The following is a 14,409-nucleotide window of genomic DNA, read 5'->3' as shown; positions in this document are numbered from 1 at the left end:
ATTGGCAATGATTCAATGGATCCTTAAGTTATCCAACATTAGTTGAAAACAGCTCATTAGAAAGCCCATCCCAACCAGGGCTTTTTCTTTTAGGCAAATGTTCCTCTTCATCCTCTGAAATATCTGCCTCCATTAAGGCTACCCATTCTGGTTGAACCGGATTACTAACCAAATCACAAATGTATCTGTGAGCAGAGTGTACAACATCAGAAAGAATCTCTTGAGGGCCCAGCAATGATTTGTAAAAATCTACACACATCCGAATGATGGATGCAGGATCTGCCACCATAGCACCTTGCTCATTCCTCAAACGCACAATATTTTCCTTGGCATATTTCTAATGTAAACGAGTAAAGAATTGGTGAGATTGATAGTTGTATTGTGCAAAGCTTCTGCTCTGGACAGCAATTTGTACTTAGCATATTCCTCTTCCTATAAAGATTGAACTCTGCCTTTCAATCATTCAATGCATGTAAGCAAGTCATCATTGGTATCCCCCAACTAACACTGAGACAACGAATGGGCCAACAAAGATTGTGCATGCAGCAATTCAGCGTGTAAAATGGAAGCATGCTGAATACCATACTGTCAGGATAACATACGCACATTACTCCTAAAAACAGGCCATGCTTCCGTCCCTTTTGATAGGACCCTAGAACGAAAGGAATCAATTATTTGCTGAATACATTTCAGAAACTGATTTTGCAGGAGAAAGGATTGATTGAAACGAAGAGGTAAACAAGCCAGGAGAGCCTTATAGGCATGAACCGGTCAGTGTGTCATGTCCAAGATCAAAGGATAGTGATCAGACAAGATATGTCGTCGCTCTATCCACATATCAATGACTGCAGGGAGAAAAGAATCACTTTGACAAATATAAATCCTATCTAGTCTGGCCCATGTGTCTGGATGCTAAAGAGAACGATAAGTATATCTTGACTGAGAGGGATGCATCCAAGACCACATATCTTGTTTCAAAGACTCAGCTACAAGAGCATCCCAAGCTTGTCGCTCAAGACCATCCATAACCGAGTGTTGTGAATTTGTCTAATCCGGAGATATACATGCACTAAAATCTCCCATTACAAAGCCTTGACGAGCCATGGTAAGGCAATGCAAGTCATCCTAAAGCTGACGACATTCACGAGGAGTAGGAGCATACACATCCACCAACCATAAAACCTCTCCCTCATATTGGATTTCCAGAATCATGAATCTGCCTCGATAGTCGTGAGAAATCACAGATGGTTGCAATGAAGATCTGATGGCCAACATTACTCCAGATTTATATGGGACAGAACCACTAAAGAAGACAGAATAATCCTTATATACATAAGATGATCCTGCCAAAACATGTTGTTTATGCTCCACAACATAAAGAACATCCTAATTGCCAGCTAACACAACTTTCCACAACCGATATTGCTTATTGGCCGAAGAGACAGCTTTAACATTCCATAACGCAATTCTCATGATGGATTACAGAAAAGAAAACTAGTGAATCCCCACTTTTCCTTTCCCTTTAACATCTTTGACTGCCTAAAATCTTTCCATCTCGCTTCGAATCACATCAACCAGATCTGCCCTTTACAGACTAGCAATTGAAGAACGAGAAGGAAAAAGGCATTTTGTTTCCCAAGGATTGTGATGATGCTCTTTTGGAAGTCAAGCTTGCAGCTATGATAGATAAGGATTGGGCTAGACTCAACAAGAAGGCCATTGCATACATTAAAATGGTTATATCTAATGATGTACTTGCAGACATTAAGCAACTTGATACAGCTTATGCCATATGGAAAAAGTTGATGGATACTTATGAAAATACAACTTCAGCAAATCAAGTGCATCTCATGCGCAAGCTTGTAAACATGGAGTTGAATGAGTCTAAGCTAGCATCAAAGCATTTGAGTGCTTTTATAGGGATTTTGAGTAAGTTTGCAAGACTCTAGTTTACAGTCCTTCAATGATAGATTGAAGGCTATTTTCTTATTGATGACTTTGCTTGATAGCTGGGAGTCTTTGGTTGTTTCACTAAGCAACAATCATGCTTTAACCTTTGATGGTGTTAGGGGCTCTATTCTCAATGAAGATATTAGAAGAAAGTCCAATGGAGAAAGCAATGCTTCAGCCTATCATCTTAGAGGCAAGTCAAAAAAGAGGGGTAAGGCAAGAAATAAAGGCAAAAGCACGAGTAAAAGCAAGGGCAAACAGCAAGATGTTACTTGCTATCAATGTGGGTGTAAAGGGTATAAAAATCCCAATTGTCGGTACTACAGAAAAGAGCAAGAAAGAAAGAAACAGCAAGGAAAAAAAAAGAAGAATGACAAGAAAGATGATGACAGCCCTTCCTCAAAAGAAGTTGCAAAGGTAAATGTTGCATCCAATGTGGTTATTGAAGAGCTCTCTGACACTGGAGAGATACTTGCTATAGCCTCATGTAATGACGTAGATGTTATGGCAACAGAAGGTGATATACACATCACTAAAAAGAAGGTAATTGATGTCTTACTTTCAGCTCATGATGGGCTGTCCCAATCATGGATAGTGGACAATGGTGCCTCTTTTCATGTTACTCTCTCTTTGGAATCATTTTCTGAATACATTGTAGGTTGTCTAGGCAAGGTTTACTTGGGCAACAATTATGCATGTGAAATAGGTGTAGGTACCATGCACTTGGCCCTTGAAAATGGCCGAGAGCTGATTTTGCAATATGTTAGATATGTATCTGGCATAAATAAAAGTCTACTGTCAACTGGGTAGCTTGATGCAAGAGGGTATTTTACTACCTTTGGTGGTGGATCTTGGAAGGTCCACAAAGGCTTTATGCTAATTGTTAAAGGCAACAAATAGGGGATTTAATATTATTTACATTGTAAAGCATTACTTGGCAAATTTTTGGCGATGGTGTGGCTGAAGTTCATTCACAAATGGAACTTTGGCACAAAAGACTTGGCCATATGAGACAAAGAGACCTTCAAGTTCTCTCCTCTTTCGGGAGATTTGAGGTAAAAGGCTCTAGTCTTGACTTTTATAATGATTGCATATATGAAAAACATGTGAAGTCTCCTTATTACTCTGATGTCATTAACAAGTCCAATGCTCTTGACTTAGTGCATTGTGATGTGTGCACTATGCCTGTTGATTCATATGGGGATGCACGATACTTTGTTACTTTTATTGATGATTTTAGTAGAAAGTCATGGATGTACGTGTTAAAGAGCAAAAAGGAAGTGTTGGATGCCTTTAAAAGGTTTCATGTTTCTAATGAGTTCAAAAGGTCTTGTGAGATGCGTGGCATTAAGAGGGAGTTGATAGCCCCTTACAATCTTGCATCAAATGGTGTGGCTGAAAGATATAATCACACACTTTGTGAGAGAGTTAGATGTATGCTGTCCACAACTAATCTCCACAGCAGTTTTAGGGAGAGGCTTTTAAAACTACAGTTCATGTGTCCAATCTCTCTCCCAATCATGCATTGTACAAATGGCATTTCTGAAGAGGTTTGGTTTGGCAAACCTGCTTTATATGACCATTTGTGTCTTTGGTTGTGATGCCTTTGTGCATATTTCTATAAATCAAAGGACTAAACGAGACATGAAATCCATCAAGGGTATCTTCATGGGATATGGAGATGAGGGAGAGATGGGTTATAAAGTTTGGCTTTCTCAAGACAAGAAGATAGTACGCAGTCGAGACGTAGTATTTAATGAGGCAAAGTTGCTAAAAAATGCTACACATAGTGATCTTGACAAAAAGAAAGTCAAATTTCAGCATGAATAGCCAGCCATTCAGCAACCATTAGCTGAAGATTCTGTCCCTTTTGATACTGAAAATGAGCAGCAACCTATTGTACTGCAATCAGAAGACAATGGACAGCAAATAGATGCACATGATGGAATAGGACAGCAAGAAGAACATGCTGAAAACAGGTTATAGCAGCAGGAAAATGCTGAAAATCAGCCACTTGGTGATAGTGTGCACATACCTGAGAATCTAGGCCCATTGCCTATCAATACAAATCATTGGGTAATAAGGTCTAGATGTGTCAAAAGGCAGCCACAGAGGTTTCAGCCATCTTTGGATTGCATTTTATTAACTATTGAAGGTGAGCCTTTAATATTTAGAGAGGCACAATCATGTGAAAACAAGAGAAAGTGGAAGCTTGCCATGCAAGAAGAGATGAAGTCTCTGTATGCGGATAACACATGGGAGCTTGTACCTTTGCCCAAGGATAGGAAAGCTATTCCTAATAAATAGGTTTACAAGGTGAACTGGATTGATGGGAAGCCCAAATACAAGGCTCGTTTGGTTGCTTAGGGCTATACACAAAAGGAAGGCATAGACTTCCAGGAGGTTTTTGCACTAGTGGTAAAGATGACTACACTCTATGTTTTGTTTGCTCTCACTGCATCCTTGGATTTAAAGTTGGATCAAATGGATGTGAAGACTGCTTTTCTTCATGGTGACCTAGATGAAGAGTTGTACATGAAACAGCCCAAAGGTTTTGCTATTCCAGGGAAAGAGCATTTAGTTTGTATGCTAAAACGTAGCTTATCACTGTTTATACACTAAAAAGGCTGATGATGGAAGCCTTTATTGTGTTGGTCTTATATGTGGATGGCATGCTGATTGTAGGAAAGCATAAGAGTATTCTACATGCTCTTAAAAGGCAGCTGAGTTTAGCCTTCTCAATGAAAGATTTAGGAGCAATTGAACACATTTTGGGCATGTACATTAAAAGAGATAGAGGACAGCACTTGTTGTTTCTCTCACATGACAAGTACATCAGCAAAGTACTCGACTGATTTAATATGGCTGATGCTAAGTCTCTCAATGTGCCTTTACTGCCATATACAAAGCTTAGCAAAGTTGATTGCCCAAAAGATGATGCAGCTGCTATTGCTATAAAGGGCATACCTTATGCATCAGCTTGTGGTTCATTGATGTATGGCATGGTTGCAACTCGTCCTGACATTGCTCATGCAATGGGAGTTGTAGTATCATAGAATCCTTGCAACTCTAGTGTACCCTTTCCATAGCATACACACTTGTCTTGTGTACCTTTTTAAGTATCTAAAGATACATTTCTCTGTTTCCCAATGTGGTTTGGCAAGCTTGTGGTTCGTTGATGTATGGCATGGTTGTAACTCGTCCTAACATTGCTCATGCAATGGGAGGCACAATCATTCAAGTCTAACCCTGCCAAACCACATTGGGAAACAGTGAAATGTATCTATAGATACTTAAAAAGGTACACAAGACAAGTGTGTATGCTATGGAAAGGGTACACTAGAGTTGCAAGGATTCTATGATTTGGACACGGCAGGAGATCTTGACACTAGAAAATCTACCAGTGGGTATGTCTTTACTTTGGCTGGTGGGGCTATTTCTTGGTGTTCAAGGTTGCAGAAAATTATAGTACTGAGTACTACAGAGGCTGAATATATTTCAGCCACAGAAGCTTCTAAGAAAGCTATTTGGCTTGGCCGTTTAGTCAAGGATTTTGGTCTTTCTTCACATACTCCAGTGCTTGGTTGTGATAGCCAGAGTGCAATATGTCTGGCTAAGAATGCCATATTCCATATATGTACCAAACACATAGATGTTCGGTATCACTTCATTCGATAGGTCTTGAATAATAGTCTTGTCACACTGACTAAGGTCAAAACCCAAGATAGCCCTGTAGATATTCTCACTAAAAGTTTTGCAAAGGCTCAGTATGAGCATTGCATTCGATTAGTGGGAGTTGGCTAACTTAAAGGTACCACTTCAGGCCTTTAAGTGGAAGGTTATTGGATGTAAAGTCCCATTAATCTCTGTGTATATAAATTTACGAATGTGAACACACCCTTATTTGTACCCTAATATATAAATACATTTTTATTCTTTGTTAACCATGACACTTACTCGTACGCTCATCTTGGGATTCTCTCACTCTTACTCTCAGCTCTACTCCTACTCCATTCTTGTCTTGCACTCCATTGCACTTTGTCACAAATCTTTTTCCAATACAGCAAAGAGATTTTCTACTGTCCTCATCCAATTCTTAAACTGGTTATCAAATTTCTCTTCACTTTGCTAGTCATTAGCGTCATTATGGCTTGAAGGTTCTACATCTTGGCCAACAACAACATTTTCATATTGCTATCCATGGTCTAAGCCTATTCGAGATCAAGCATTGCATTTCCTTCATTCCCATGTGAATGTTCATATTGAGAGGCATCCTTACTACTTGATTCCATCTCACTATAAATTTCTCAGTTGAGAGCAAAAGTCCACATTAGCACAAAGCTTTGGCTTACAATCAAGTGACTTAGGCCCATCAAATCAAGGGATTGAGTGGTGTCCCAACAAGCAGCCTTCCTTCTTGGAGAGGGTGGTAATTCCTTGATTAAGTACTTGATTCCAGTAATCAACAAATAAACATAAATTGAAATGCACAATTTACCTTAATAATCTTGGACATTGGACATCTTGTTGGCCCCAAAATTGGCGCCCCTTTTAGTATTTATTTAACTTTAGTTGCTAATGGAATTAGTACAAATTGAGATTCCACTGTCTCTTTTATTGTTCCAAAAGCCCCTTGCTGTAATAACAAACAGCAAGCAATGCGGGCCATTTCTGCCTTGACTTTTCACCCAAGACTTGCACAATTGAAACCACAAACTAGCCAAATGCTACCCCAATTTACAATGAATGAACTTGCATCTGAATTCCCTAACAATTACACAAACTTCAAGTGCTGAATTCAGTATACAATGCCTTCTCCTATTGGCACAGGTCCCAAGGTGACTGTCAAACCCTAATTTCTACAGAAATTTAGGGTTTACAATAGAAATTCTCTTACTATCCATCAAATGTAACTGAGATTTACTCCAAATGGCTTAGAAATGCTGAGATCTTTTGAGAAATTACTAAAGAAGTTTAGAGAAAGCCAAGATGAGTGAGAAATCTGATTTTCCTCATGAGAAAACCCTAAAGTCTACCTGTTGTCTGCTCCAGCCTGCATTTAATGCAATCACCTACTAACATGCACCTCCAAAATGGTGTCACATTATCAGCAATATTGTTGCTAGCCCCTAGAAGGTGTCTTGTTGTCCCTTGCTTGTTGAGGCTCTCAAATGGCTATCTTCTAGAGCAAATTGCTATTCTTAGATCAGAAAATGGACTAGCAACTCCCTCTCTCTCTCATCCAAGATGTGAACCAATTGAATGGCTGAGACCCAACCCCCAGAAACATTTTCTTAGTTTGCATGGGCATTTTTGCAAAGTGCCAGGCTTCTAAACCCATTTTTCAGCATTATCCAACCATTTAATTAGTTTTCAAAATTAAATGATCTTGAAATTAATTTCAGCCCTTCTTACCCTGCTCAAAATTAAATGTGCCCATCCATAATTAAATTGACTAGGCCATTTGCAACATGGAGTGGTCCCTAATCTCTATTGGCTCTTAGATTGACATTATGTAATTAATTAATGCTAGTCTCTAGTGTCACAACTTGTACTTATTGTCCAAATAATTGTCCTAGGGTCAAAACTAACTCCAACTAAACTCCAAAGCCTAGCTGGCATAACTTATCACAACTTTTAACCTTTGACACTTACTACATCCTTGGGGTCCTTGGCTTGTTACCATGAAATAACTACCATGTGCATCACATGTGCTAAACAACCTTGCACATTTGATAAATAACTTAATTAAATGTTATTGGTAAGATTAAAGCATCTTAAAATTTCACTTCCCCGTGATGACAGAAGGCATCTTGCTCAAGACCCAAGAATGGATGGGGGTCTATTGTCAAGTCACCAAGGTTCGCACATGCAAAACAAAGCTCCAAATTTGTCTCATCAAAGGATAGGAGATGAACAGATGAATCGGTGTCTCATCATTGGTAGTGCAAAAGATACAATGGCACCATGAGATCTTGGGGGCATGTAGAGCATCCCCTATAGGAAGACCACCGATAAGCAACCTCCATAGGCAGTGAACACTGCCATGAGAGTAATGCAGTCATGTATGTTTATGGTTTGATGCTGTGAGCCAAACTGTGATCAAGTAATCATATCTGAAATTCTGAATGCAACAGTAAGGCACTGAACACTCCCATGAGAGTAATACAGTCATTTATATCTATAGTTTGATGTGAGCCAAATTGTGACCAAGTAATCATATCTGAAATTCTGAATGCAACAATAAGGCACTGAACACTGCCACGAGAGTAATGCAGTCATGTATATCTGTGGTTTGATGTTGTGAGGCAAATTGTGACCTGCAGCAGGTGTCCTCAGTATTAACAAGTTCTAAATACACTGAAAATTGCAGAAATCACAGACTTTGCTCTGATTTGATGTGTACAAAGCACAAGCTGAGTGGCTTTGCACGCAATGTGTGACTAAAATTAATAATGGGGATGGATAATGCAAACAAATGTAAGCATCGAACCATGGAAAATGAATATTTGGGAGACAAATCTGATTGAGAACTAATGCAGCAGTCCATGGAAGCAATGTTTCACACCCCTTCTAAGAACACATGGTACAAGACATATGACCATAGGGTCCATGACTGGACCCGTCTCCCCAAAATGTCACAGGCATGGAAAGACCTCACACACTAGGAATGAAAGAAAGTACAAAGAAATTCATCTCATGATTCGCTTTGAACAATGAATTACGAGACGAGTTGGAAAAAGAAAAACAAGAGTAGGTCAAGGACGAAGTAATAGCAAACGAGAAGGCAAAAATGCAAGATATGCTGATAAAGATTAAGAATGAATTATAGGTACGAATGTTGTTTGAAATGCACACACTGAAAACTGGAATACAAAAGGTGATAGATGCTTGCAAATTTGAAAACTTGGAATTAAGCAAAGAATTGAATACATTTAAGAAAAAAGAAATAAACATGCAAGAAGAACTACAAAAAGTGAAAGAGGCACTGAAGGCATGTGAAAGTTAGGTTCACTTATGGGCAAGAGTGGCAAAGACAACACAGAAGCAAATAGAAAAGGCAAGCCCATGGATTGAGGTAGTAAAAAAGAACAAGGGAACATCATATAGGACCCTCGCACCAAACTATGATTGTTTGACACTCTAGTCACACCTATACTACTAAATGGAGCAAACATATGCAGTTGCAGCGTATACCACAGGCATTGAAGCCCACTCAATGATGAGACAAGGACAGAGAGAGATTATTATGATGGTTGGGATAGCATGGAGAGGCCATTGATCATGATGATAGCATGTATGATTAGGAATAAGCCCTCCAGTACATCCCATTATCAGAGCAAAGTGGGGGGCAAGATCTATGGTCACAGAGGTACTCTTCAGGCTAGTGACTTTGTGGCACTAGATTATGGGAGCTCCTTCATCATAGATACTCCAAATTGGCACTAACTTTATCTAGACAACTAGCAACACAGGGTGAGAAGAACTATTGGATTTCACAGATGACTATTTGGATGAGTCTACATGATTTGGATATTAAGCGCCTTCCACCTTTGACTATATCTTGGATTGCCCTACACTCTCGCATCCGGAACTAGGTGACCAAAGGTGATACCTTAAGGACTGAGATAGCGAGGACCTAGAGCCACCCACCACTCCCTTTAGAATCGAGGATGGAGTTCTAATGTCTCTTTGATGATGGATTCACTATTTGGCAAGTATACACAATGGACACCCATCTCTCCCACAACATTCATGTTGCTATCAGGTGAAAATAAGCTATGGCAAACCCAAGTGTAAAGAAATTACAGTTGCAACTAACATTGATGACAAGAGTCCCTCTCCAACTACTCATAGCAACTCCTAAGAGAATGGATAATGAATGACTAGAGCTCAGCCAAGGTAGCATACACCAAGAGGTTCTCACTAGGGCAAGCCTCTAGATATGCTACCTTGTGAGGCTATCAATAATCTCCCACACCTCTAACCAATGTAGCAATAGGCTCCAGAACATGTCCATTGGACAAAGCCACTAGGCTCACCAATGTACACATGCGTGCCTCGATAATAAAGATTGCATCACACATCTCCGCCTCATCACTTTGGTGGTTGTGCTGAGATTGACTATCTTCCATAGCCAATGCTTGGGAGTCTCCAAGTGTAGTTGTGGGCAACATTAGTAGACCTTGTCTTGTTATATCTGAACCGACCAAGTGTTGGGATAGTGAAGTCAACATGTGCAAACATTGGTAACATTGGTAGACCTTGTCTTGTTATATTTGAACCAACCAACTGTTGAGATATGGAACTCAACATGTGCAAACATTGATGATGGACCGCTTGGTTAGATGGGTCCTCATGTCTACACTTAGCACATCGATGGTCATTATGATCCTCACATGGCCACTGACTTACCACTTGTTATATATGGTTAGTAACACCTATCTATTGCTAGCATAGTTAGGGTGCCAAGTCAATTAGTATAGTCAGTTATGCACTGTTTAACGTAGTAGGTTACTTTCCTTTATGTTGTATCTTATCTTTACTTTGTGCACATTGTATTGTGTGAGAAAGAAGAATGAAAAACCAACAAGAAAATGTTGGGCCTTCATCTCTCTTCTCGTGTTCCTAAGTGAGCTTCTTCTTGCATGTATTGTGTGTGTTCGGCACAATAGCTCAAGTGAGTCCCCCCACCACATGATTCATGACACCAACTACCAATTGTAAGACCCCCACATGTCACTAGCCATAGGAAGTATGGAACCCCCACTGCATGTAGGTACACTCCTCAAGCTGCAGCTTGTATTGATCCTAGACTTTTGGATTCTAGACGATTGGTTGTCTATCAATGTCCTCTTGACAACCTGGGGAGCTTTGCTCTAGAACCTTCCACAAGCTATGCCAAGCTCATAGCAAGCTGGAAAGAAAGGGTGACCTGGGTAGGGTAGTTGACACTATTGTGAAGATCCACCTTAGAGATGACCTCTACTCACCTCCAGGGTGTGGCTGAAATTCTTGGAAGCCTTAGATGTTCCTTGAAAGGATCCTCATGGAGACCATCTAGGTCTCTCAAACCAGCATGGCTACAAAGCCCACACCTGTCTCTTTTGCCGCTTAGTTGTCTAGAATCTAGATTTCATGCCTACTATGAAATAAGGTGTTATCATTTCCTTTTTTGGGAGGGATTTGAATGCCAGTGTCTGGTCATGGCATTTCCTAACAAGATGCTTGGAGCTCTACCTTTCAAAGATCCGTAGAGACCAAGATCTATCAACCACCCAGACTTGGCCAGTAGCAAGTTGATGTAGAGGAAGAAGACAACAGAGAATTACAAACTTTTTTCACGAAGGCTTCAACAAAGGTAGTGGCTCCATCCACGGTATGGTGACCACAGACTTATGTAGGGCTAGGGGCTCCATACTTTGGGTGGTAAGGATCTAGGCTATCATCTTTGAAGCAAGATAAGCGGGTAGGTATTGTACCCAATAAAACGAGTTTGCACATCCCAAAAGCATGAACCCTGCCCACTTGGATTTGTTTTTTGGTTTGAAACAAGGTTTATTAGCAATGCCTTGTGTCTCCTTATCAAAGCAGGTCTTGTGGATAGTTTTCTAGAAATTGGCAGTAGTTTGCTGGAATACATCCTATTATTTGACCTTCGTGGTTCTACACAATAGACACTTAAATGGATCCAGTCTTTACAATTGATATTGCCGGAATAGATTTGAGAACTGTATAAGCAGGAGCAATAGGACATACTCATGAAAGCTTCAGATAGGCTTTCAAATTTAGCAGCAAGCTGCCTATCCACTTTTTTGCCAAGAAAATTGAGCTTGGATTTGTACAACAAGAGCAAGGATTTCAAATTTAGCAGCAAGCTGCCTATCCACTTTTTTGCCAAGAAAATTGAGCTTGGATTTGTACAACAAGAGCTTTGACTCTTCAGTTTTCCCGTGTGCACCTCAGTCACTCGAAGCAAAATGGTGTAATTAGGTAAAATAGCAAGCCTTTTAGCCCAAGTGTGATTTTACTTGATGATTGAAGTATCAAGCTGTATTTCTAGTTTTGCTATATAAGATAGTTATTCTGGTATAAAATTCTTACAAATTATTTCTGTTAAAGTTGATTGATCCAAAGACTGGCCTGGCAAAATCAATTGTTATTTCTGCGGATGAAGGAATACGGCCTGGCACAACAGTAGCTCACCTTTCCCGACTAAAACCAGCTTTCAAAAAGGACGGTTCAACAACTGCAGGTGGAGATTGTAAACGTGACACCTTCCATTCCTATTAAAAGATGTAGTTCCAAGTAGTGCAAATTTGTTGCTCCAGTCAGATGTATTGTAAAATGTGCTTGAGACATAAACTCTATTTAAGAGCAAGTTACATTCTCATTCAGGGAATTCCAGTCAAGTTAGTGATGGTGCAAGTGCAGTCCTCCTTATGAAAAGAGGCTTGGCAATGGAACGTGGCTATCCCATTCTAGGGATTTTTAGGCTAGTTTCTTTGACTTTGTCCCTAGTATGCTTGTGATAAGTTCAAACCTTTTTGTTTTAATGGCCTGTTTGTTTGATAATGAGTACAGAAGTTTTCATGGCCTGTTCGTTTGATAATGAGTGCAGAAGTTTTACCGCAGTTGGAGTAAACCCTGCATTAAATGGGATTGGGCCAGTTTTTGCAATACCCAAAGCAGTAAAACAAGCTGGATTGCAGATAAAAGACATCAGTCTGTTCGAAATAAATGAGGTTGCTGGTTACCGGGATAATCAAGCATTAATACAGATGTTGAAAACTCTGCCACTCTTCACCTGACTTAGCATAGCTCTTTGTCCCAATCAGGCATTTGCTTCACAATATGTTTACTGCTGCAAAGAGTTGGGCCTGGACATGAATACAGTTAACGTAAATGGTGGTGCAATTGCCCTTGGTCATCCACTTGGCTCTACAGGTTACTTCCAAATTTTTCTGAAAACGGTAATTGTAGGTGGTTTTAATAGTATTAAGTTAATTGATGGTTTTGAACTTCACTTTGTTAAGGGTGTGATTTTCAGTTACCTAAAGCATCTGCTTTAGGAAGGTTTTCTATGTGAATCATTTTATGGGGTATATGCTCCATGCATGATTCTCCACAATAATTTGGTTGTTCTTTACCATGAAGGAGCACGATGTGTTGCTACCCTGTTATATGAGATGCAGCGCCGAGGAACATCTTGTAAATATGGTGTCATTTCTATGTGTATAGGTAAGTTTCTATTTGCAGGCCCATGACTATGGTTTCTATTGACTGATTTGTAAATGCATCAAATATCTTGACCTTGACCATTAGTCGCAAGAAGGCTTTTCACCTCAAACTGTTCTTTCTTTTCAGGTTCTGGCATGGGAGCTGCTGCAGTGCTAGAAAGAGTCACTTTGCACGATCCTCTGCTAAATACCAGGGTCACTGATATGAATAGAATGTAGAACTTTTTTCAAAAGGGAGCTGACTATAATGTGAACTGTGTGTCAAGTTGTACATAGTTGTAGTTTTCACATATGCATTTTGGTTGATGATTATATAATTGTGGCAGTGATATTATTACATCCTGCAATAAAAGTGGAAGGTGTGTGCCTCTTTATTTATGACTTAACAGTATGCATTGTTTTCTGGATTCAAATAAGGCAGGGCTGAGATGGTATCTGTTCAGTTGCTTTTCTTTGGAAGAAATCTGTGGGGTTATTGGCCCCTCACCATGGCAGGTTAAAATTTCTTAGAATCATTATTTACTGTATCAATTGACAAGAAATCTGTGGGGTTATTGGCCCCTCACCATGGCAGGTTAAAATTTCTTAGAATCATTATTTAGTGTATCAATTGACAAGCCTGCACTATTCTGAATATTTACAATGGTGACCAAACCTATCCAAAATTATCTAGCTTGCAGCATGTCACATGCAAGGGTCAATATCACTGGTATGTCTCCACCTGCTTTCGATTTATCTCATTTATTCTTGGTTTCCTTTTGGTGATATCAAGTGATGGATACATAGAGATGCCATCAGGTAACTGTGCAAGTAGCTCAGTCTTTCGTATCTCTTTGAGAAGAAAAGAAGCCAAATACTCAGGCCAAAGCTTACTAGTATCCTCCCACGGTGGCCGCCAAGGGTCGTAGTATCAGTTGTAGGTCTGTTTGGACGCCAGGAGTGATTCTGTGGGTAAGGTAACTACCTGCCCTGGAAGTAGAAGATTAGATAGCCGATGAGAAAGAGTTAGATACTTTTCGTGGAATGAGTAATTCAACGCAAGAAGAAATAGATCAGATTTTGAAGCGTTAAGCATTGAGAGGTTCACAATGGCACCAAATGCGTCTTTTCTTTCTGGATGACACAACCAAGGCAAGGTATTTGTAAATTGTAGGTGTTTTCCAACACGCCTCTTTAAGTAGCGTAGTTTCCCAGCACGTCGTAGCCTTGAGGATCAAAG

The 14,409-nt window shown here is 39.8% G+C and overlaps 1 protein-coding gene across 4 annotated transcripts in view; it reads left to right on the top strand.

Moving 5' to 3' along the window:
* Positions 1–13,542, top strand: part of LOC148040538 (3-ketoacyl-CoA thiolase 1, peroxisomal-like) — a 215,272-nt gene extending 201,730 nt beyond the window's left edge. For 3 of the 4 annotated variants that reach the window (XM_087700626.1, XM_087700635.1, XM_087700618.1), the window contains 6 exons: positions 12,073–12,205; positions 12,349–12,445; positions 12,572–12,695; positions 12,789–12,897; positions 13,108–13,191; positions 13,318–13,542. In XM_087700626.1, coding sequence (XP_087556752.1) covers positions 12,073–12,205; positions 12,349–12,445; positions 12,572–12,695; positions 12,789–12,897; positions 13,108–13,191; positions 13,318–13,409 — 639 coding nt within the window. In that variant the 3' untranslated portion in view covers positions 13,410–13,542. Of the gene's footprint in view, positions 1–12,072; positions 12,206–12,348; positions 12,446–12,571; positions 12,696–12,788; positions 12,924–13,107; positions 13,192–13,317 lie in introns of all 4 variants that reach the window. The other variant, XM_087700645.1, reaches the window with a different exon arrangement.
* Positions 13,543–14,409: the final 867 nt, after the last annotated feature.

The sequence above is a fragment of the Lygodium microphyllum genome, chromosome 2 (assembly GCF_053477565.2).
Source record: "Lygodium microphyllum isolate KBCC chromosome 2, Lygodium_microphyllum_v1.1.10, whole genome shotgun sequence".
In the NCBI taxonomy this organism is placed as follows: Eukaryota; Viridiplantae; Streptophyta; class Polypodiopsida; order Schizaeales; family Lygodiaceae; genus Lygodium; species Lygodium microphyllum.
Note: the sequence above shows the minus strand (reverse complement) of the source record. Positions and strands in the feature narration are given on the sequence as shown.